The sequence below is a fragment of the Anabrus simplex genome, chromosome 2 (genome assembly GCF_040414725.1).
Source record: "Anabrus simplex isolate iqAnaSimp1 chromosome 2, ASM4041472v1, whole genome shotgun sequence".
Taxonomy (NCBI): Eukaryota; Metazoa; Arthropoda; class Insecta; order Orthoptera; family Tettigoniidae; genus Anabrus; species Anabrus simplex.
Window position 1 is genome coordinate 1,213,253,539 of NC_090266.1, and position 26,614 is coordinate 1,213,280,152.

At 39.7% G+C, this 26,614-nt stretch overlaps 1 protein-coding gene across 3 annotated transcripts in view; it reads right to left on the minus strand.

Annotated features, from left to right (window-relative positions):
- Positions 1–26,614, minus strand: part of LRR (Leucine-rich repeat) — an 808,120-nt gene that overhangs the window by 590,534 nt on the left and 190,972 nt on the right. For all 3 annotated transcript variants that reach the window (XM_067142208.2, XM_067142207.2, XM_067142206.2), the window contains exon 7: positions 18,179–18,252. In XM_067142208.2, coding sequence (XP_066998309.2) covers positions 18,179–18,252 — 74 coding nt within the window. The remainder of the gene's footprint in view (positions 1–18,178; positions 18,253–26,614) is intronic.

The window sequence follows — 26,614 nt, forward strand, 5'->3', positions numbered from 1 at the left end:
AAATTATGATCAGTGCAGGACTCAACCAGCCGACTTCCTCTTTCGTTCCTTTGTCCCAATCCAAATTCTCCTACTGTATTACCTTCTCTTCCTTGGTCTACCACTGCCTTCCAGTCTCCCATCACAATTAGATTCTCGTCACCCTTTACATATTGTATTAAATCTTCTATCTCTTCATACATTCTTTCAATTTCCTCATCATCCGCTGAACTAGTAGGCATATAGACCTGCACTATTGTGGTGGGCATTTGTTTGGTGTCTATCTTGATGACAATAATTCTTTCACTACGCTGGTCATAGTAGCTTACCCGCTGCCCTGTTTTCTTATTCATTATTAAACCAACTCCTGCATTTCCCCTGTTTGATTTTGTGTTGATAATTTGGTAGTCGCCTGACTAAAAATCCTGTTCTTCCTGCCTACATACTTCACTTATATCAACTACATCTAACTTTAGCCTATCCATCTCCCTTTTCAGATTCTCTAACCTACCACAACGATTCAAACTTCTAACATTCCACGCTCCGACTCGCAGAATGTCAGTATCCATCTCCCTGATGATCACCCCCTCTCGTGTAATCCCCACCCGGAGATCCGAATGGGGGACTAGTTTACCTCCAGAATATTTTACCCGGGAGGAAGCCATCATCAGTACATCATTCATACAGAGAGAGCTGCATGCCCTAGGGAAGTAGTTACGGCTTTAGTTTTCCGTTGCTTTCAGCCGTGTAGCAGTATCAACAGAGATTAGCCATGTTGAGTATTATTACAAGGCCGTATCAGTCAATCATCTAGACTGCCGCCCTTGCAACTACCGAAAGGCTGCTACCCGCCTTTCGATGAACCATTCCTTAGTCTGGTCTCTCAACGGATACCCATCCGATATGCCTGCACCTGCGGCTCGGCTATCTGGTTCATTGGGACACGCAAGGCTCCCCACTGCGCCAAGGTCACATGATTCGCAGGGGAGGGAAATATAAAACCTAAAAAGGAGTAAATCCTGAGTCCGACATTCCCATCCTTCCTAATCATTACCACGCCCGGGAGAGGTAAGTATCATGACTCATTGGCTGACAGCAAACCAGAGCAACGAAGGCAAGTTTGGACAGGCACAGATATCACGGAATATCTGGACAATTATTCAAGTGATGATGTTTCTTTGCCTGAATCAAAAAGTGTAGATGACGACAATAATAATCCAGCACCTCCAGACAGTGGTGTTAATGTAGATATCGGGGGGGGGGGGGGGGGGAGGCTGACTTTTCAGTGATACATCATTTTACATATTTTAATGTATCCTTGGATATAATGTGAGGCAATAATAATGCTGAATATACTAAAATATAATTTGGACTACGAACAGTCTATGAGACTTTAAATTGCGTGCCTTCTGTGCACAGCCCATCTTCCGTGATTTATGCCTTGTGCTATTAAACTACTCGTTTATAGTACGTGTGTTTTGTGTCATGCAATGTACGCTTACGCCATCTGTGTGCAACGATTGGAACTCCAATTTGTGTACTGACCTTGCCCGCCAGAGCGCGTACCTATGCTAGACATGTCGCCACTAATGGCCTATTTTGGAGTGTGTATGTCGACCGGTAGACCTGTTTGAATGCGGACGCTAGCTGCAGCGATGGAGTGCTTAGCGGATCCTAACACAACGGACCTAACTTCGGGTATAGGCTGAAAGGGGATATACTGTATATACCCCAGCAAGGGAATTGTGTTTTTTTTAACCTTCTTATTATAATAGTTATTTGAGTGTAAATGTGTAGTATTTTATTTTATTTCTTACTTGTGAGTGTAGTAGTGTTAGGCCAAAGACGGGCGAGTTACCTAGGCATATATGGCATTAATGTTAGTATGCCTTTAATGATTTACTTCTGCTAATATTTTCCTGCTGTGTGTTAGTTATATTCTAGTTAGTGTGTTTATTGTGACATAAAATTATATCTCAGTTTTGTGGTATGGCGTTCAAGCTTCGAGTGTGTGCCATGTGTAACGGTGAAGGCAACGGTTGCTTAGGTAACTTTTGAAATTCTCCTTTGCCTTGATTAAAATTTGTTTTGCTTTTGGATTTATTTGTTTCCCTGCATATTTGCGAGTGTTTCTCTGTGCTATTTTCTGGACGTGTGTGTGTGCGGTTACTATTTTTTAATTTTAAAATTATTGCCATCGTTGCTGTGTTTTGTGCACGTATTCATGTTTATTTTTGTTGTGATTCTCATCTATTGATTCGTGCATCCTTTCGTGTGTTTTGGTCTTCTCGTGGCCGTGTTTTGACCTAATACTATGCTTGCACTAGTTACCATAGTTTTTTAAAATTTTATTTTCATCATTATCGTCAGAGTTTGTAAATTTTAATATTTCTTTGGGGCATATATTTAGGATTTGGATGGTTTGTTTTCATCTTTACTGTGGGTGTTTTATAAGATTATTGTCCTAATTATATTGGTATACCTGCATTAATTTTAATATGGCAGTAAATTAACAGTGTAACTAAGTAACGTTACGGGTTTTAATTGGGGGTTTTTGGACAGCCCTAGTGTGAGCGATCTGAAGTTCGGGTCTTTTCAAGTCTTCCTATTGTTGTGGCTTATCTCATCGTGGCTTGGCAGTTACGTAATTGTTTATTATTGATTACTGTCTTGTCTGCGGTAGCATCAACTTGTGTGTGGCGTCGTGAATATAAGAATGGATTGTTTCATCTTGTGTGAAGTTTGTGTGTTTGACTCAGTTATGTTTATTGAACTGGCTCGTTCTATTTTTTTAATTAATACAAGGCATTTTATTGATTACCCAAGTCTACTGCGGCTTTTGTGATTTAAAGTAGGAATTATTCGGGTTAATATTTTTGATTCTGTGCGAGCTTGTGTGGACATTATGGTCTGTATATGTGTACTGTTTTAAATTTAATGTGATGTGTTGTGGGACCATCGTTTATGTGGGTATTGCGGGGAAAGATCCTCCACTGGGTTCTATCAAAAGCCCTCTATTTAGCTATCCAACTCAGTTTTCCTCTTTTAATTAAATTTTAAATTCTATTTAATATATATATATATTCTAATAATTTGTGATGTTTGGGGTAGGCTGGTGCACCAGGACTTTTTTATCTGATAAAATGGTACTACTCCACCAGGGAATTGTTACCGCTAGACATGGAGCGGTGCTGTTGTGTATACATTACGTCAGCTCGCCACGGTATGGCTGCCGCAGACGGGAGAGAGGCAAGAGGGGGAACACATGTACAGTCATACAATGTGAACAGTAACACTAACCTGCTTGAAGTTACATTGTACTAGACAATGATGGTCCTGCACACAAAGGATAGATACGAGGTTCTTCATCAGCTATGTCGGTCTCACTATTGTCTATACCAGGTTCACTTGCAGTATCAGTATCCATATCACTTTGTTCAGTGTTGTCACAACACTCATTTTCATTTGTATTTTCATCATCACTATAGTCACTGTCAAGGCCAACATTTATGATGATATTTTTTATGGTTTCCTCCATTAACCCATCCCTGTACCAATAACTTTCCTCAACTGTTCTAACTTTTTTGCAAGCTTTTGCCCAGTCCTGTTAAGTGATTTCACGTAATGAAGTGTTGGTCAGTTCCTTTAGGGTCTTTAAGCTAATAGCAGAGACATTTTTAGCAGCAATCTTTTGTTTTAACAAATTCCAAGCAAGTTCAATCGGATTAAGGTCACAAAGGTATGGAGGGAGCCTTAAAACAGTAAACCCCTTTTGTTCTAACATTGTATCCACTCTATATGCCGGTTTTGGCTTATTACGTGTTGTAAGTTTCAAAAGTTCATCTCGTCTCAAAGTGGGATCACAATATATGTTATGCTGAGTAAGCCAGTCTACGAGATGCATTAGGGGGGGCTTTATTGACTTGCGCAGTATGATAGGGCGCGTTATCGATAACAACTATGCTCTCAGGTGGAATATTTGGAATTCTTCTACCCATTTCTGATAATTATTGCAGCTATTCATTTCATTATGGTAATCTTGTGATTTGGATTTTGGGTCATAAATTAAATCTGCTCCCTCTCGCATGGACGACAATAGCTCATTGTCCTGGACTGTGATTCGTCGTAACCCCTGCGATTTCTTCATGTTGCCAACATATTTTTACAATGTAGTGTGTATGAACCCACGTTTCATCCGTGTACACTACTGGTTTATTTGGACCCTTCGCGTTATTTCTTATAGCTCGTAAGTAGCAACAATGTCTGACCTTTCCTCGAGGATATTTCATTTATTTTTACACTTCCGGAAATAAAACCCCATTTCCTTTACAGTTTTCCGGAAAGTTTCCTTTCCTCCCTTAAACTGTATTTCATGTTTCACAAATACAAGCAGTTTCCGCAGTGTAGGAATTTATTTCTTTTGTTCATAATACTCTAGGAATTTTCTACGAATACGACATTTATCAAAGTCATCAATAGAAATCATTTTTCTTTCAGACCGTTTTTTTTTTTTTTTTTTTTTTTTTTTTCCTCGTGGTGTTGTAACCTTTTCGCCGGTTTGCTCCGCCTTTTCAATGTCTTTCAAAATATTTCTTACGGTTTTTTTTTGGACTTAAAATTGCTTTTTGAAGAGGTATAATTACTTTTTTCTCTTGCTTACAAAACTGCATGACATTGTATATCGTTTTCTTCTCCGCGGAATGAGTCCATTTCCCCCCTTTTCCTGTTTCGATGTTTCCATTATTATTATCATTATTATTATTATTATTATTATTATTACTATTATTATTATTATTATTATTCCTACTATGTACTATTATTATGTTAAAGTACATCTACTCCACTGTTCAACGAACAATATAGTCTATAAACTGTTTTCACTTACGTATATACTTACTTACGTACATGGGTTCACTAATCTACAACGCACAATGCACGACCTAGCATGAATCATTCACTCACACGACATGCGATGAAGTTTTGCTGGCGACAACTGCACTTCTATCGCAGGTGTGTGGCTGGGCGGAGCGCATTAGTTCCGATTTGCGCCACCAGCAACAATTCGCTGGTGGGTAATACCATTTACTATAGAACTATGTTTATTTACATTTAAATTATTTATTTACTAAATATTAATTATGCTACTTATTTTTTGTTCTTTGCAAGTTTCTCTCCATTATTATTATTATTATTATTATTATTTTACCAAAGATTATTGATTTTTTCAAATTTAACTTTAATGTAAATATTATTTACCCAATTATAGTTTTATGCCTTAGCATTTCGTTGGGGTCCTTACCTCTTTTTTTTTTTTTTTTTTTTCTATTTGGATGGGTTCCAGTACTCTTCCTAGTTTCCTTGTGTGCTCAATGAATTGTTACCAGATGTTCTGGTCTGTTTGCTCTATTTTTCCTTTTTCTTGTGTGCGCACTTCCCCATGACGTTAACTAGCCTAACGTCATTTATCATAATTGTTAGGGGGTGTTGCAAATGCACACTAAATCTTGATATTTACCATGTTAGTAACATCAATCATAAACTTGGGCAGTGAACACAATTTTCCAAAATGACTTCAAAACTTTCAAATATAACTTTGTTTCCACATTTGTTTTCTTAACATTGAACCCTTTTGGTTTAAAGATGTGACTTAATAATAATAATAATAATAATAATAATAATAATAATAATAATAATAATAATAATAATAATAATAATAATAATATAAAAAATCCAAGGTGAAGTTCCACGGATGTCTCTCGCATTCCTTTGACATCAAAACAGGAGTCCAACAAGGTGATGGGCTATCCCCGATACTCTTCAACTGTGTTCTTGAAAAGATCATCAGAACCTGGCGGGTGAGATTACAGGAAACCAACTACAGTTCATTGAGAATAGGAACCAAATCCACGGGGATCGCAACAGACTGCTTAGCATTTGCCGATATTGCTGTTCTCTCAAACGACACAGAAACCGCTAGAGCTCAAGTTGAAATTTTAAAGGAAATTGCCGAACAAACTGGTTTGCAGATATCGTTTGAGAAAACAGAAGTAATGACTAACATCAAAGAGGCTCCACCAAAACTCCATACAAAGTACGGGGACAAATTCAAATACCTGGGTGAGATCATCATGAAAAATGGACTGGACAAAGAAGCACTTCAGGATCGAGTACGCAAACTGGAAATAGCCTACCAAACATCCCGCACAATCTACAACAAAAAATGCCTAAACCAAAACACCAAGATACGTTACTATGAAACAGTTCTAAAGCCAGTAGTTCTATATGCAGCTGAAACCCTGTCTCTAAATGCCAACAAAGGACTCCTTGAAGAACTGGAGAATGCAAAATTGTGAGAGGAATCTTGGGATCAAAGTACAGAAATGGAATCCATCAAGAGATCCAACAAGGAAGTCTACAGCAAAACAGAGAAAATTACCGACACAATCAGAAAAAGACTGGCACGATTTTACGGTCATCTGAAAAGAATGGACGGAAGAAAGTTAACTAAAGAAATCTTTCACTTTTTTGATTCAAACCCCAAAACCACAATTCCCTGGTTTATAACTACCAAAGGAGACCTGCAAATGCTACATATCTCAGCTGAAGACGCCCTTAACAGAGATCTCTTCCGCAAGAAAATATTGACGAACGGGCTAAACCGAAATGAGCAACCGAAGAGAAGCAGGCCCACTCACAAAGAATGAGGGAAATTTGGGCTCTAAAGAAGGCCAAGTTCAGTGTCAAATGCAACAAGACTTAACGTGGTCCTTGGCCCCAGCGAATTATATATGCATATATATATAAAATAATATAGTGATAATAAGTTTACAAACATGTTGATATCTGTATTTGTGTGCCTTCTATGTAATTTTATAAGAAGTGTGTGCATAGTATGGTAAATATGGATGACAGTTTTCACACATCTATCAGCTGAGAGCTTGAAAGCAAAAGGTTTAAGTACGTACATAGTAGAATGGACAGATTGTTAATAAATACATCTTCAAAACCACCCCACGACTACCAAAAACAATTCTTTTCCTGTCCAAGACAACTCTTCAGCATTGGTTACCAGTACTTCAATGCTAGGAGGGAGTGCTTCAATGCTGGGTTCTTTCATCACCAAACAGGAGGAGGGCAGAATACCGAAAGTTAAAAAAATATATGTAAGAAAATAATATCTCTTATTTATAAGGTTTCATGTATATAGGAGAAGAAAGTGCACCTATCCCCCAGTGTGTCAAATTCTACCTCTATTTAAACATTCCATGAAACTGATCCCCTTATAAGACTTTTCCAAACTAAGTATGGGGATTTAAGCCAACTGAGTTTTTTCAACGGAAATTATCAAGAGTTGTCTGCAAGCAGGGGGCTATTTGCTTCATTCTCAGGATGTAATGTCAAGTTCTTACAAGCATCCTGTATAAGGTAAGTTTAAAAATAGCCAAAGCAGGTAGACCTCATACAATTGGAGAATCTGTATTGTTGCCAACAGCTAAAGACATGGTTACTTCTTTTTTGGGGGGGAGAAAAAAGCAGCCAAACAACACGAATCAGTAGCTCAGTCTAATAACATAATATCATGACGGATTGCAGTCGTGGCTTCCGACAATAAGGAACTGTTAATTATTACTCCATTCAGCTAGATGAGAGCACTGATATTACAAACATGGCACAGCTTCTCGCATTTGTAAGATATGATGGGGGGGAGCTCAGCGAGGGAAGAGTTGTTTTATGAACCGTTACCAGATCGAACTACATCTAACGATGTTTTTGAAAAAAGCTGGTTCAGTTTGTGCCGGCCCGGTGGTGTAGAGGTAGCGTGCCTGCCTCTCGCCCGGAGGCCCCGGGTTCGATTCCCGGCCAGGTCAGGGATTTTCTTCTCTCGACCTGAGGGCTGGTTCGAGGTCCACTCAGCCTACATGATTAGAATTGAGGAGCTATCTGACGGTGAGATGGTGGCCCCGGTCTCGAAAGCCCAGAATAACGGCCGAGAGGTTGTGTCGTGCTGACCACGCGGCACCTCGTAACTCGTAATCTGCAGTCCTTCGGGCTGAGCAGCGGTCGCTGGGCAGGCTAGAGCCCTTTCAAGGGCGTTAAGTGCCGTGGGTTTTTTTGGGGAGGGGGGGTTTGGTTCAGTTTATAGGGATAAATGCAATAGACTGATAGAAATGTAGTGATGACTTCTCCGATGGTGCACGTGCAATTGCGGGCAAATATAGCAGAGTCCTTGGAAAAATTAAAGAAGTTGTCCCTGAAGCGATTTGTTCACTGTAGCATTCATTGTGAGGATCTAGCCTCAAAGAAAATGGACGTCAATTTGAAGACTGTACAAAATGAAAAAGTTACACTTCTTAATATAGCCGAGAGCAACTATTTCAACACTATTTTATGTAGAGAGATGAGTAACAAGTATGACAGAGTGCCGTTTCATACAAGATGCAATGACTTTCAAGGGGACATGTTCTAAGTTGTCTCTTTGAATTTCATTCATAAGTGCAAATGTTTTCTTTCCGACAGTTCTTCAGAATTAAAGGACCGTTCCCTTGATGAACTAGGCCTTTGCCACCTGGCGTATTTGGCAGATATATTTTGCATTCTGAATGGATTAAATAAGAGCCTTCAAAAGTCCTCCATACCACATCTCTCTCAATTCATGTAAAAACAAAGGCCTTCTGAAAAAACATTCCTTTCATTAGGAAGGAATAAAAAAGTGAAACACTGCCATCATTTCCAATTATTGCACAGTACAAGTACATCCTGAACTAGTGAATGATATAAATGAACAATGTGGGAGCCAAATATCAGATTTCAAGAATTATTTTCAAGATTTTTTTTTCTATTTGCTTTACGTTGCACCGACACAGATAGGTCCTATGGCGACGATGGGATAGGAAAGGCCTAGGAATGGGAAGGAAGTGGCCATGGCCTTAATTAAGGTACAGCCTGGTGAAAATGCCTGGTGTGAAAATGGGAAACCACGGAAAACCATCTTCAGGGCTGCCGACAATGGGGTTTGAACCCATTATCGCCCGGATGCGAGCTCACAGCTGCGTGCTCCTAACCGCACGGCCAACTTGGCCGGTTAGAAAAACCTTTAATAAGAATACTGGATCAGAGATCCCTTCTCCATTGAAGAAACCTCTGAAGACATCTCTGACAACAGAGGCATGAACTTATTCAGCTGTCGTGTGACGGAATTCCTGAGAACATTTTCACGAGGATGAATTTAACAGAGTTTTGGTTGGTCAGGAAAAAGGAATATACACTGATTTGTGAGAAATCTGTAAAAACTTCTGCTTGTGTTTAGCACAACTTGTCTCAGTAAGAATGTGTTTTCTTCACTTGTATACATAAACAACAAATAAATGATGCATACTTTCAGCTAAAAGAAAGAAACATTAAAACAGACATAAGGAAGTTTTACTTGGCTAGGCAGGCAGGCCCACCCCTCACATTAACAAGTCAATTACTTTAATGAACTCTTGCAATAAATAATGTTACCATAATGCTTCTGCACTGCTTCATTTAGGAATAATTTATCACTTCATCTTGTAGCTCTTTCGCTTAATAATATTGTATTATGTCATCATCATCATCATCACCGTCATCCTCCATTTCCCTCATCCAACCTCCACCGGGTTGAGATATTTATGACACTTTTCCATGTTCCTCTATCCGAACACCATTGTTCCTCTATAACTGTGTTCCAAACCAGGTTTCTTCTGATTATACTATTCTTGATACCTTTCAACCAGCTTAGTCCGAGTCTCCCTCCTATCTGGGTTTCCATCATTTGCTTCGGCATCCTTCCCTCTTTCATCCTGTTAACATATCCAAACCATTCTGTCAAAAAGCTTTCCCACTCCGATTTCCCACATGACGTCCTCCTTTTCTACTCTGTCCCTTCTTGTATTTGTTCGGGGAGTACGTACCTCACTTTCTGCAAAAATTTGCGAATTTAGTTTTAATGTTCTTTTAGTATTCTTTCGTATGTGTACAACAAAGCACCGTTTTTGTTTTTTATTTCAGCAAAATTGCATTACAAGTGCCCATAATTTGGATATTCCATGTCTCCTCCCATTTATAAATGCCACGCCCTCCTCTGACTGCATGCTGGACTTTACTCTTTGACAACTTTCTAGAAAATGCAAGTGCATTAGTGAATGTGGCTTTGTTTTGAAGGTAATTTGTTCCTTAGCTATTGGTGCTACTGTCAGCAATGTGTCATGTTGCTGTGATTGTTTATATTCTAATAGTTTGGCGCGTATTGTGAGATATCGTTACGTTGAGTGTTCACTTTTAAATGCAGAGGATTAAAAAAATTGGCAGAACTAAGTGCCGTGGGAATCAATATAAGAACACGAAGACATGCTTGAAGGTTGAAGGTGTTGCTATTACGAGTAGTGCCACTCCCATAGCCTCAAACAACAGTTAGACAAGTCCTAGTAGTAATCCGCCAAGTTCCTGTCATAGAAAGCTGGCCACTTCCGAAAGTGTATATAAAGAATATGACTCAGGTAGTGCGTTTACTGGTATAAATATTGAGAATACTTCAGTAGGATACCAGGCTATAGATGTTCAGCTCCTGTGTGCGGCTGAGAAATCTTTTGTGCAGTGTAAATATTGTAAAAATGTTGAGTGTGTGACAGTGTCTGAAAAGGCTTCATTGCATAAGGGCCTTGCTTGCACGAAGATTCTTTCATGTGAAAGCTGTGGAGAAGAAACTGAGTTTTCCACCTCAAAATATGTGAATGGTGCGCATGAGGTGAACCTTCGATTTGTGTATGGCCTCAGCTCAATTGGTAAGAGCAAAGCAGTGGGTGACATGCTGTGTGCTGTTATGGATCCCACTAGATTCCACAGGTTCATGAACGTTATTAATAAGGCAGAGGAAGTCAGTGGATATAGCATGAAGGAAGCCACTCAGGAGGCAGTAATAGAAAATGAGGGTGTTAGTGACATAGCTGTTGCTCTTGATGGTAGCTGGCAAAAGCGAGGCCACACCAGTCAGAATGGTGTGCTTACTGTTACAAGTATGGATACCGGTAAAGTATTTGATGTTGAGTGCCTCAGTAAACACTACCATGCATGCAAATCGCAAACTGAGCATGTGTGTAGGACAAATTATGCTGGGTCTAGTGGGCGCATAGAAGGTGAGGGTTCATCAATGATTTTTAAGAGGTCGGTTGCTACAAGGGGTGTGAGGTATGTGCAGTTTTTGGGTAATGGAGACAGTAAAGCCTTCAACAGAGTACTGTCTGAAAAACCATCTGGTGAAAGTGTAGCAATTATCAAATTAGAATGTGTAGGTCTTGTTCACAAGAGGATAGGTTCAAGGATGCAAAGGTTAATCCATGACATGAAAGGGAAGAAATTACAGGATGGTGGAGCACTTGGGGGAAGAAACAGACTCACTTCTTCTGAAATAGAACAGCTACAAAATTACTACGGCAAAGCTATAAGAGAGAATGTTAGTGACCTGAAGAAAATGAGGGAGGCTGTGTGGGCAACTTTTCTTCATAAGATTTCTACTGATGAAAAGTCCCAACATAGTCTATGCAGTTCTTGGTGCAAGTATTTTTTACTAGTGCCTTTAAGTAGTAAAGACACAGATAGGTCTTATGGCGACGGTGGGATAGGAAAGGCCTACGAGTTGGAAGGAAGCGGCCGTGGCCTTAATAAAGGTACAGCCCCAGCATTTGCCTGGTGTGAAAATGGGAAACCACGGAAAACCATCTTCAGGGCTGCCGACAGTGGGATTAGAACCCACTAACTCCCAGATGAAAGCTCACAGCCGAGCGCCTCCAACCGCACGGCCAACTCACCCGGTGGTGCAAGTATAATAAAGACAAGGAAACCTACAAATGCCATGAACTTCCTGAAGAAGTGATGCTTATGATAAAGCCCATTTATAAGGATTTCACCCATCCAGATTTATTTAAGAAATGATATTGTATAGGCTTTTGGGCTTGTGCTGTGTCAGGAAAATAATGTGAAATTCTTAATGTTACGCAGAAAACTGTGCTGTGCGTCCTCAGAAGAATTCTAGACTGTCCACGAGAAAGGCTTCTTAAACAATGACACTTTTGAATTTGGAACATTATAATAGAAGTAGAGGTGGAAATGGTACGTTCATTCACCACCAGATGGCCCCTAGGACATGGCACAATGCTAGTGTTCAAAGCGAAAACTGACCGAACTATCACAATCACACTAAGCGGTTCACATAACGTGTTTGCGTAACATATGACAGGTGTAAGACATAGACATAAGCCTGGAAGAAACATCTGGCGACTAGGAACCTACAAATTTGGAAAACACAGAGACGAAATAGCAATAGTGAAGGGGCAGGGAAGGGAACTACCTACTGAAATTCTTAATGGCTGGCAACCAGGTATTACTTAATTGATAGCCGGTGTCCCTGTTGAAATTGTTAGGATTACTATGTATTTCCACAGCTTCCAGTATAATCTTGGACCTGTAGTGTCTAGTGTGGGTAAGAGCTCAAGCATCTTGGAACATGACATCATGACCTGACAACAGAGCGTGCTCAGCTATTGCAGATTTGTCAGGTTGGTTGAGACGAATATTACATTCATGTTCTTTGATACGGGTATCAGTGGACTGGCATGTTTGGCCGATGTATACTTTACCGCACGTACAGGGAATTTCGTATACCCCAGGATGTAAAAATGGGGACAATTTGTCCTTTGTTTTACTCAGACTGTGAGAAATTATAGTGGCGGTGCCAAACATGGTTTTTATATTGTGTTTGCGGAGGACCTTGGCAATTCGATCTGTGATGTTGTGAATGTAAGGCAAGTAGGCAGTTCCCTTCACTTCTTCCTTCTGTGATATTTGCTTGGTCATTTCTCTGGGATGTAGGGCTCTATGAATCTCCAAATCTCCGTAACCATTACCCTTAAACGCGACTTTGAGCATGTCCATCTCCAACTGGACATGAGATTGCCCACAAATTCGTCTCGCCCTCTTGGCGAGTGTCGTGAGGATGCCTTGCTTTGTGCTGGATGGTGGTGAGAATCTGCATGAAGATAGCGATTTGTGTGGGTAGGCATACGATAGATGGTATGTCCTAAGGAGCCGTCCGGTTTCTTTCTTACTAGAACATCCAAGAAAGTAAGGCATCCGTCTGACTCCATCTCCATAGTGAATTTTATTGACGGATGTTGCTGGTCTAGAAATAGATGAAGTTTCTCAGGACCTTCTGTCCAGATCACAAATACATCATCAACATACGTCCACCATTATCATAGGCTTGACGGGCACCAAAGCAATAACCTCCTCCTCAAGTGGACTTCCCATAACCACTCCGTTCGCCTGTTCACTGACACGGCACAAGCCCAAAAGCCTATACAATGTCATGTCTATAAGTACGGGCCGTGAAAGCATTAATGACAACATTAAAAACCTCTATGGGGAGGATACTTTCAAGGAGGCTTCAAAATTCAGCAAATTAAGGAGAAAGAAGTCTATTCTCCTTTATTCTTTGTGCTTTCTACTGAGATGCAGGGACCATAACATCATTCCCAACTGTGTGATGATGCAGCACACGTTAATACACCGAAAGCCAGGAGAATATATGAACGCGTTAGCAAGGCTTTTGTGATTGAGAGAGTGCATAACACTCGTAGGGAACTGGAATTAGGCTCCCGAGAGTTAAGCAACACACTCTTGCGGGAATTGTGGTTGACTTTCGATCGCATTACTGCTATGCAGGCTGAACAAAAATTCAACCAGGTGTCATTCAGACAGAAATCGAAGTTCCTCCGTCTAGCTCGGAAACAGGTGGTCTCTCACACGAACCCGGATGCTAGTAAAACTGTCGTCAATCTTTCCAAGAAATCCTTGGAGGAGAACCAAATGGCAGTTCTAGCTAGGGGTCTTAATTTTGCTGTCGCTCCCTCTAAAATTCCCACTCAGGAGTTAATTACTTCCGTTGAGGCAGCCATCCACAAACTACCTACGGATGAGGCTGAGGAGTTAAGACAGAAATGTGCGAGACTCATAAGGTCCGCTGCTGTACCCGCGCCCAATTTAACAAGAGGCGAAAGGGGAGCTCTGAAGGAACTTAGAGATGATTCTGAACTGACCATTCTCTCAGCTGATAAGGGTAATGCGACAGTGCTTATGGACACTGACGAGTATAAAAATAAGATATCGGCTATATTGTCAGAGCCCGTCTACAGACTGAGCTCACGTGACCCCACCACTTGTGTGTCCAATGCCACTGCGAAACTCTTACGGCAATCTTCAATTCCAAAAGAGGAGACTAAACATCTGTCCCCGGGGGAAGCAGTGCCACCTAGATTATATGGACTGCCTAAGATCCATAAAAAAAGATGTTCCCCTCAGACCTATTGTTAGTGCAATAGGTTCTCCTACATATGGTCTGGCTAAATACCTAAGCAAATTGCTTCAGCCACACACAGAACATACTGAATGATACGTCAAGTATTCTCGGTATTTCGTCAACAAGCCATCAACCATAACCCGTCAACCTAATGCACTTTTGGTGAGTTTCAATGTGGAGTCCTTGTTCACTAAAGTGCCGATTGACTCAGTCATGTCTCTCATTGAACACCTGTTCCCTGGGAACATTACTAAGCTATTTTACCACTGCATGACATCCAGCTATTTCTTGTGGGGTGGGAGTTTTTACGAACAGACGGACGGAGTGGCTATGGGAAGTCCACTTTCACCCGTAGAGGCTAATTTCTTTATGAAGCATTTTGAGGAGAAGGCTACTTCTTCGGCGCCTGTCAAGCCTATGATATGGTGGAGGTATGTTGATGATGTATTTGTGATCTGGACAGAAGGTCCTGAGAAACTTCATCTATTTCTAGACCACCTAAATCAGCAACATCTGTCAATAAAATTCACTATGGAGATGGAATCGGACTGATGCCTTACTTTCTTGGTGTTCTAGTAAGAAAGAAACCGGACGGCTCCTTACGACATACCATCTATCGTAAGCCTACCCACACAAATCGCTATCTTCAGCAGATTCTCACCACCATCCAGCACAAAGCAAGGCATCCTCACGACACTCGCCAAGAGGGCGAGACGAATTTGTGAGCCATCACATATCCAGATGGAGATGGACACGCTCAAAGTTGCATTTACGGGTAATGGTTACGGAGATTTGGAGATTCATGGAGCCCTACATTCCAGAGAAACGACCAAGCAAATCAAACAGAAGGAAGAAGTGAAGGGAACTGCCTACTTGCCTTATATTCACAACACCACAGATCGAATTGCCAAGGTCCCCCGGAAACACAATATAAAAACCATATTTGGCACCGCCACTAAAACTACTCACAGTCTGAGTAAAACCAAGGACAAATTGTCCCCACTTTTACATCCTGGGGTATACGAAATTCCCTGTATGTGAGGTAAGGTATACATCGGCCAAACATGCCGGTCCATTGGTACCCGTATCAAAGAACATGAACGTAATATTCGCCTCAACCAACCTGACAAATCGGCAATAGCTGAGCACGCTCTATCGTCGGGTCATGATGTCATGTTCCAAGATGCTCGAGCTCTTACCCACACTAGACCCTACAGGTCCAGGATTATATGGGAAGCTGTGGAAATACGTAGAAATCCTAATAATTTCAACAGGGACACCGGCTATCAATGAAGTAATACCTGGTTGCCAGCCATTGAGAATTTATGTAGGTAGTTCCCTTCTTTGCCCCTTCACTATTGTTATTTCATCTCGGTGTTTTCCAAATTCGTACGTTCCTCGTCGCCAGATGTTTCATTCCAGGCTTATGTCTATGTCTTGCGCCTGTCATATGTTACGCCAACACATTATGTGAACCACTTAGTCTGTGATGATTCGGTCAGCTTCCGCTTCGAACGCTAGCATTGTGCCACGTCTGGGGGGCCATCTGGTGGTGAATGAACGTACCATTTCCACTTCTACTTCTATTATAACGTTCAAAATTCAAAAGTGTCATTGTTTAAGAAGCCTTTCTTGTGGACAGTCGAGAATTCTCCTGAGGACGCAGAGCAGTTTTCTGTGAAACGTTAAGAATTTCACCTTATTTTCTTGACACGGCACAAGCCCAAAAGCCTATACAATATCATGTCTATAAGTACGGGCCGTGAAAGCATTAATGGCAATATTTAAGAAATGTTTGTATGGGAAAACCCGAAATATACACAACTCCTTTAACATTGTTATTTGGAGCCGTGTACCTAAAATTATTTCTGTTGGATAAATAAACCTTAAAATCAGGAGTACATGATGCTGTTTTATCATTTAATATGGGAAATGCAGGCAGAATTAAGGTACTAGAACAGATGGGGATCCAACCAGGGTGGAATGCGCTCAGTACATTTCAAGCTTTAGATGTGCATTGGATCAAAATGGAGGATAAAAAGGTGATTATAGTGAACGCCAACATAAGGATGAGGAATATGCAGCACGAGGGTTCTAGACTACATCTCAAGTAAGATTTATATAAGCTAAGCTTTGAAGTTTATTTTCTCTGCTTTTGTTTTTTCTTTATGTAGATATGCTCAGTTAAAAAACTATAAAAGGTAGAAATCTGAAATAATTATCAGTGATACTTCCATACATTATCTCTATAAAGCTGCCACCTTATCTTAGATATGTTAATATATGAGACCAGAAAAAATTATTATTCCTCAAATTTTTCCTGCAAATTTTTGAAGTTTGGAAAAAGATTCCCAAAAAATAACTATGCATCTTATCTTAAAACTAAAGGCAGCAATGTAAAGGACAAAGCTCATACAACAACACTACAAAGTTTCAAATCTGTAGGACAAACTACTTTTAACCTGAGCATACCTAAAAATGGAAAAATTACCATAGTCAGCATATGCAGTATGTACTCCCCTTAAAAATGCAATTTCACTTACTTGGATTTTATTCTATCTTTTTGTCACTGTTCTGGTCTTACACATAGAACATTTTATATTGTGTTCTGTATTGTCTTGCAATTAAAATATAATAAAATGTCCTTAAATAAGAAATAATATTGGTAAAATCCACCTTTTAGTACTTTACACATTCGTCTAATAGTACACGTTTTGACCCTGTATTGGACCTCCTTGAGCTATAAGTGTTAAATGGCATTATGAAATGAATAAGACATTAAAAACGTGAATGATAATACAAAGTTCATATTTGTAATCTTGAAAATGTCCTGTTGAAAATTAAGTTCAGAAAATTGATCACTGAGTAAAATGTTATTTAAAATGGTGAATCTTGAAAAGGTTAGAAGAACACCATGTAGTCTCAAGAAGTACTAAAATGTTCAATACTGAATTTAAATGCTAAATGAGGCTAGACACTAAATTGTTATGCTGGCCTCATGATTGAGATATCTCTCTCTCTCTCTCTCTCTCTCTCTCTCTCTCTCTCTCTCTCTCTCTCTCTTTTTTTTTCCCATTGTAGATGACCCTGTATATAACAGACTAGACTGCACATATCAATGTTAACGGAGGGCATTTTGAACATTTCACGTTAGAAAGTATCTCGTGGGTACGCTGGTACGTTCTGCTCCTGTGTGTTTCCCAACTATGCGAAGTTGTATAAAATGAGTTCTAACATGCAACATCTCCCACATGTCGTCCTCCTTTACTACTCTGTGCCTTCTGACTGCTACGTGACCACAAACCACTTCTCATTTTATTAAGACACTAGGAATTAGTGAAAATGTGATATGTGATTCCATTTGGTTTTTAAGATGGTGCCCCTTCACGTGATCCTAACAGATTCAAGCAACTACAGCATCCCAAGGGTGGTTATTCTCCTTATTTAGGACAGTTTTTATATCAGGATCCTTGACCTTCAGGTTACTAGGTGATGTCATAACTCGGAAGAGACATATTTAAGATAATTACGATTAAATCTAAATACGAAACAATTCATCTGAGTTGCCTATCATGCAATTCTTAAATCTCCAGTCCTAGTATCAGTCTACTGATACACCAAATGATCAGAAATATGGATCTCAGACTGTCAATTAAAATCATCCAAGCATTTAACACCAAACATTTTCACTTCACAATACTTTTAGGAATTTGTAGTGTAGATGTGAAAAATAAGATAGTACGACAGCAAAATCTAAAGGTAGGAACAAAACTAACGGCAACTATGAGGAGTTAGAATGAAGGAAGAATAAACAAGAAGGTCACTTACTTGGGGTCTAAGTGGTCAAAGTCACGTAGACACAACTCTCGGGTGTCATGGGATAGGTAAATGGTATCCACGTCCTGGAAACAAATACAGTTTCAGAAACATTTTAATCCAATTATTCAACAACTCTAGCAAATTTCTTTGCTTATTAAATGATAAAAAAAAAAAAAAAAAAAAAATTTCACAAACTTACTATCATAACTGATACATCATACAACTTGAAAACCACATACTGAGATGATATACAGTCAGCACAAGACTAATAGCTCAGCATGAGTCAACACAGATTCTCTGAAATGAAGTGCCAGGTGAGAACATGCAGGAAAAACAAGAAACCACCACAAAACCTGAGCCATTTTTTTTTTTTTTTTTTTCAATCTGCTTAACGTCGCATCAACACAGATAGGAGATTTTAGTTAAGCCTCTCCCTGAGTTTGAATTTCTGCCACATCCTCCGACTGTTGTGCTATCTGTCGAAGACCATATTAAAGAAGTTCAATGTATCTTGATTAGACTGATGATTTTCTGGTGCTACCTTGTATTCTGTACTGTAATTAAATGTATGCAGAATATTCATGTTGAAAGTGTTCATAACCTGATAGGCTTGGGTTGTGCTTTTTCTTTCTTTTTTGTTGAAGTGGTCACCACTGTCTTATACTCTGATTTACTAATGAAAATTCTGCTTGACGATATAATCATCCACCTATCAGACGGGTGGATTACATCATTGTTCTAGAACTGTCAGCCAGCCTCCCTATAAATACTGTGAGTGCTACATTAAAGGCTGGGGGCTGGCATGAGGTAAAGCAGAACTGTAATCTAACTATATCTACGTATTCTCCTTTAGCATGTAAAAGTTAGGTCGACATGCATTTACTTTAAATTTCATTTGGAGTTTTCTTTTGGTTAAAACTTGGACTTAGTGTTAATAGCCCTTGTGGGGATTTTGTAAAATGTAAGGACGCACGAGTGTGTACCCTCGTTTCCCTTATTCACTTTGCTTTCTGATGACCAACTTTTGATTTCTAAATTTTTCTACCCTCTTTTCAGACTTCAATTTTTCTTCCTTAGTAGTATGGCTTATCCACTGCGTCACCAGGCCCTATGATCTGTTAGGTATTATCTTTTGCATTGAACTAGGATTGCTTGAGTAAATTCAGTTTCCGTTTTCATATTTTGTTCTCAGCCTCTTTCTATTTAACCTTGTTTTCTTTCCTCGGCCATGCAGTATGGGCTTCGAACCCTCTTATATTTTCTACCCTCTTTTCGGACTTCAATTTTTCTTTTCGAATATAGATCCCCTATTGTGTAAGGGTAGGAAGTGTAAAAAGCTTGTTAACCTTCCAACAGCAGAAAGTGTATTCTGTTTAAGGTAATTAGTGATGTTTTCACACAAGAACATTAATGTAATTTCCTGGCCCACAAGGGGCAATTGTAGGTGTAATAAGTAAAATTGTTGACAGGGTTCAAGAACCTTTGATGTAAAATTAACCTTAATATTGAGGGCTCAATTCCCCTCTTAATAACTTCCTTCAAGGGGCTATGGATTCTTCTTTGGACTGTGTAAAAATTGTATTTTCCTTTGCTATGGGGCTTTATTTGTAACGGCTATCCTGTACCAGAAATTTTGTTAATTTATAAGACCTAGTCTCACTTGCCAGCCCCGCAACGTAGGGGTAGAGAGCCTGCCTCTCACCCGGAGGCCCTGGTTTTGATTCTTGGCCAGATCAGGGATTTTTACCTGGATCTGAGGGCTGGTTCAAGGTCCACTCGGCCTATGTGATTGCAATTGAGAGCTATCTGACGGTGAGTGGCAACCCCAGTCAAGGAAACCAAGAACAACAGCAGAGAGGATTTGTTGTGCTGACCACATGACACCTCATAATTTGTAGGCCTCTGGACTGAGCAGCGGTCGCTTGGTAGGCCATGGCCCTTTGGAGCTGTTGCGCCATGGGGATTGCTTTTTTATTGGTCTGATTCCCACTAAAAGACTTGTAAGAAATGGGAGTCCTTTCTCCCCTGTTTGTAAATTAACAGAGCTTCTAAGCTTCACTGTTATTTCTTGTTGATATTTCCCTCTTGTTAAATCTTTCGTTATCGCTGTTTTGATAAGATCACTCGGTAAGAAAAGAAAGAAAATTCATTTCAATAGATACAGTTATCAAAACATTGTCCAGCCATTCACCCCTCACACTTCTTTGCCTCAGTGGTAACTGTACTGGGAGGTACACCCGCCCCGTTCATTTAAATCAAGCGCCTGAAAGAACGCTATCTGCCATCCTAAAGTTACAACTAATAATACAAGAAGTTTGGACTTTTCTCTACAGATGTCTTTACCAAAAAACTTATGTTATGCCCTCTGGTGTGAAGAGGGACTGTTGAGATTTGAAAGTAATTTGTTATTTTTAGGTTTACTAAACTGAAATGTTTATTCCTTGTGTTTGGTATGTTAAAGTTTACAACACTTCTATCTCTGACTGCCAACTTCAAATATAGACCAATAGGATATTTTGTACATTTTCCCACCAATTAAATATAATCTTGTATGTATTTCATTACCCGATGGGAATTGGGGGTGTGTCGGGCCTTAGCCCAGAGTTTTCTGGATCTTTCCTCTCCGGTATACAAGCTGGCACATTTTTAGACCAGATTGTCTTATTCATCGCTCCAGTTTAGTGTGTGTGGTTATAAAGGAGGCAGGGAGCCTCGTCCATCATCGAGAAGACCAGCAGCTCAAGGTAATGGCAGTCCTATAGAAATGATATGTCTTTGAAAGCTAGCTCGAGGGGAAGGTTTCCAAACTTTACTAATGTAACTTTAATTTTCTAACATGTAACTTTCAAACAAGTCAAAAGAACTTGGCCGAAATTCGGGAGTAGAGAGTGTGAAACACTCTCGAATTCCCTATCAACTTGATTTTGAGGCGATTATGACTTTGTAACAGTGTTCTGTCTGTAACTTCGTAACTGAAATATTCTCCATCTAGTCACCTCAGTAGTATAGGCTTAGCCTTCGTAACTTCGGGCCGGAAGCCCAAATATGGTTTTAATCTCTTAATTGCAAATTTCAAGGAGTGCAAGTATCTGCCTCCATATCATGTTGATTTTGGGCCAGTAACTTTAACCTATTGTTTTCCACAAAGGCCTGGTAGAATGGGTATTTGATATCCCTGTAAAATTCAACTTCATTCTTTTAGGTTAAGAGGTTAGACTGTTGAGTATCTAATACAGTGAATGCTGTTGGAATTTGTAAATGTAGGTTGCGTCTTTGACAGGCCTGGAAGTTTCCGGAAATAGATTCCTAAGGTCGCGTGCACACCAAGCGCACTTCGCATAGTGTGTCGCGTGTTGCTCAATGTTAAGCGTCACGCTAAGCATAACCAGTGCTTTGTTCTTAATCCAGGTGTTCACACCGCCCGCGCTCTGCTGCGCTGAAAGCCTATCTTACAGCTAAGCGAAGCGCCAGACAACGCGCAGTGTTGGTTAATTGCTTAGCGTTACCTAGCTGGTTCTGAATCCATGGAAGAAGATATTATTCATGCAGTGTTTCAAAGAGAAGAACCCATGACACAAAAACTATAAAAATGTAACTGTTTTGCAAAATAAGTGGACTTAAGTATCTACAACAGTTGTATCGCATTCCTACAGTAAACATATACAGTAATATTACTTCTACTGTCACACTTAACTGGGCTTAACATTGTGACAGGATGAAATTGGGTATGGATTTTAGTGTCGGAAGTGTCCGAGGAGAAGTTCGGCTTGCCAGGTGCAGGTCTTTTGAATTGACGCCCGTAGATGACCTGCATCATGATGAGGATGAAATGATTATAAATACACACATACACCCAGCCCCCGTGCCAATGCAATTTACTAATTATGATTACAATTCCCGACTCTGCCGAGAATCAAGCCCGGGACTCTGTGACCAAAGGCTTAGCCATGTAGCCAGACACTTTGTGAAAAAGTGCATAGAATCTCCCAGACTCTGTCATATCGGTTTATAATTTTGCCAATGGAGGGTGATAACATGAAGAATATCACTCTGCAGGCTAGTAGTGGGCTTGGAAGTAAATATTTATGTTTATTAATTATATCTGTCACACATTTACTCTACTTTTGTTACTATGATTAATTGTGTATGCTAATTGTAACAATATTGCAAAATACTATTTATAATTATTATATAAAGAGCGTGATTTAGCCGGAAATTTAATTTCCACGTGTTTGCTGCATGGTGCTCCTAGATAATTCGGAAAATTGAATTTCTCCCAATACTTCTCTGCTACTTGACGCCACATTTCAGCTGCAGGGTTTGGAAGGTCAAAGGTATTTTTTGTCATTGTTAAGTAATCATAAAATTTATCGCGATAAAGTCTTGCATCTCTGTGCAAACGATGGAATTCTCTGAAAGTACCTAATTCGTTCTTCATTAAATTCATGAACCCACTTTCGATTCTTTTTATTTTAAATTTTAGGTAACTGTTATCCATCAGTAAACTGTTTCTAGTGTACTTGGATAACGGCATTAGTTTGTGACCACCCTAAAACGCCTCGCACCAAACTAAGCTGAGAGCACAGCGTAGAGTTTTCGGTGTGAACAGCAAGCACGCCTTGCGCTATGCATAGCATTTCACGCTACACGCGACACACTATGCAAAGCACGTTCGGTGTGCACGCGGCCTTAGTGTAAATTTTATAGAGCATTGATGCTCTTTCTGTTCATGTAGAGGTCTTAGTGTAAATATTGAATGGTGCCTTTGGAAGCCCATAACATTGTAATGTTTGGAGAGTAAACTCTTAGATAATTTTGTGAAGCAAAAGGAACTCTTAAATATTACTTATTTTGTATACTCGGTCTCCTTGTGAAGTAAAATAATTTGGGAGGTTTGTCTCCTTGTCTGTTTTCTGAAAGGAGCCGCAGCGCTCTCGGAGGATGTATAATTAGGGAGCTTCAAGCTCAAGGTTGTTTAATTAATTGTTATTCGTTGTTGCCCCACCTTATGAACCTCTGTACCTGAACTGTAATGTTATTTTGAAAAGAAACTAAAAGATAACCGAGAAAATAAATATAACTCTAATTTTAAAGTTTTTAATTAATCTTTTGATTGTCGTAGATAGACTCATTCATGCCTGCACCTTCTTTCAACTCTGTTCACTACGGTATCCCCATAACAAGTGGTAGCAGAACATTGTTGAATGGATCTGGATCAAGCCCCCTTTGACGGTTAATGATAGAAACCAACTCCGAACACAAAAAATTTTCTTGGTTGCTGGAGATTTTCAAAATTCCATCAATATGTCTGGTCCTCGTGAAGTCCTTGCGTTCGGGTACTTGCACAAGGAGGAATTGATTTACGAACTACTAATTAGGAAGGTCCAATCTGGCAGCACAGTTGTGACAGATATTGCCAAATTTAAGGAATCTTTGGAACTTCCCATTTGTATCGCTGTAATTGGGGAGAAGGTATCCACGATCACTGATAATACCACCGAGGTAGCTTCTGTAGTTAGTTATTTTGAAGTAAGTGATCCTTCTGCTAACCAACTTCAAAAGAGTTCAAGCTAGCTGTTTCATTGCTATAATAAGGCTAGGGACCTATTGCCTCTAAAATTGAAGGATGATGTTACCATTAATGCTTTCATGCTAAGGAAGCAGGTAATCCATATTGCTTAAAGGCATATCCAAGTTTTCCATTAACTCAACTAATGAAGTAATTTCATTTCTACGATATTTAGCCAAATTTCAAGACCATGCTTTAGTATTAACAAGAACAGCTGCCTGCCTTCCCTCCCGTCAATCGCCTCCTTGTGTAAACAAAGCGACGTCACCTTCTTACGCAAGTTCCTCAGAGGGGCCATTCACCTTTCACCACTCCCTCGACTCTCCTTATCCTACAGCTCCATTCGCAGAGGCAAAGGGGTGTGTCTTATACCCACCTTTGCGCGAACTGAGTCCTACAAACTAGGTTTCTTCGCTTTGGAACGATCCGCCCACCAACATAAATTTAGAAATGTAAATATAGTTAAATGTTATGTTAGGAAGCATATTCGGTGAGAAAATGCATGTGAATGCATTGTGCCCATTGCAATTCTGGGACGTGTTCCAAAATGGCGCCTACGGAAGGTAGAGACCATCCGAGATATAGGAATACATAGCAAGGTCTTGACATTTAAGCATATTAGAAGGCCATGAATTATTCGGAACTACGATGTTACGAAGGCGATGGGACAGAGTAGAATCAACTGGATTGTTTAAAAAAAAAAAAACGAGAAGAATCGAAGGGATTATTAGAAAAACGATACTTAAAAATTTCAACTCAAGAGAATAAGAAGTAGCTGATATCGCTCTGCAGAAACAAGAAGATTATTCATATTCTAACACAAATACCGAGTTAAAACACCAATAATATTGAAGAGGACAGCGTATTAACGTTAAAAAAATACGGTGAAGAATATAAGAAATCCTTAGAAATACAAAAATTTTGTCCAGATAAATATAGTGATTGTCTTGAAGGACAAGATCTGTTGTTCTACGAGAGCAGAAACCAGAACTGCAGGAAGAGAAAACAATAGCAGAATTTCCGTATTTAGAAGAGGAAATAAAATTATTTAATTTCAAATACTTGAGCAAGACGAGGCGTGAATTATCTTACGCAGACCTCACGAAAGAAAACTAGAAAATTTATATATCAGGAGGAATATTAAGTTAACAGAAATCCAAAATGAATATGTACTACTCAGAGATATTTGGTATTGTCAGCAGTTTTTCTAAGAAGATGATGGCCTGCTAAAAACCGAGATGGACCAACCTGGAGGGAGATGTGATCCGGGCAGTTATGACTATCCAAGATGAGAGAAGGAGGTCGCCTAGCCAGAGCAAATTGAGATGAGGAATCCAACCAGTCGTCGAACCATGGCCAGAGATCCAGCCATATGACGGACGGAAAGGGAGCAACTGTGGCCTGAGATGTCGAATGACGAGCTAAGTGCTTATATTAAGTAATATAATTCCTAATTTACGTATTTATGGTATGTGCGGTAGAACAGAATAGCCTAAGCATGAGATAATTAAGTGTGCAAGTGAAGTAATGAAGTGAAGTGCGATATATTTAAGATGCTATTAATATGTTAAGTCAGTGTAGAACTAAGACGATATCTTGTGATATATGGGTACGTATTATTAAGTAATTTCAACCAGGTGAATGAGAATACAGTTAAGAAGTGACATATGACAGCCGATTTCAAAGAATGCCAAATAATAAATAGATCTATGAGTGTCATAGAGCCATCCAAACTTAGATTACGTCATATGTGGACTGCGTATTCAGGAGTGTTAGAGTCATGTAATTCCTTGCTCTATGATATTACTTAAAGAACAGATACTGAACGTAGGGTTATATGTCGTATTTATAATGAGTTGAGTATTGAGAAAGGAATACTGCACGAAATAAACGTCATGTCCCAATAGTATTAAATAATATAGAGGAGATTATACGTGTTATATATGGATGTTGAGAAAGTCAAGAATGTGTTAAGTGAAGGTTATAAATGATACGATTTAAATATAATATTGCGCGTCATGGTAAGTAATGAGACATGTGTATAATGAATAGACGACATATATGGATGGAATTGGTGCAGTTAAATGATGCAATTACTGAAAGGGAATGTGCCCCAGGGATGACTTATAGCAAGGTATGGATGGCTAAAATATGTATTTAGTTGAGAGTTGAAAGTGATTTGGCAGTAGTTATAACTGATGATTATAGATTTACAGTGAAACTCGGTTAAGAAGTTCCCGCATAAGAAGTTTTCCCGCCTAAGAAGTATGATATTCTTGGTCCCTTGATCAGTTGCATTAAGACATATGTATATTTTTCCCGTTTAAAGTGTTCTGTTGTAAATATATTTCCCGCTTAAACAGTTCAGATTTTAGAGCCCCTTGAGATAGAAAACGTCCGCTCAAAGCAGCCCGTGGTTAGAACCCTCCAGTCGCCGCGCAAGTTGCACCCTGTATTAGACCGTGCGCGCGCTCGCGGTGTGTGTCTGGTGTCACGGAACATGTGCGGGCCTGCCACAGCCATATGACGTCACGCTATGACAACACGGACAGCAGATGATAACTCTCGACTTGTGGAATCGAATCGAACCCATCAGTCAAAATTTCCACTCCACCGTTCCATCTAGCGCTACTTATTCTCTTTGATCTAGCGGAATAAAATCGAACGGGATTCTACGTAAGAAACAAAGTACGCAATGAATGATTTGATAAAACTTTAATGCAGTAATTTGCGGGCCGCGACAGGGTGAAGTCATTAATCGAGGTGGCCTGAACATTAATTAAAAACCGTAAAGTGCATTTGCCCACAACATTACTGTTAACCTACCACAAAACTGAATATCTAACCTGTCTGATTTTTCATTCCCTTGCTTATTT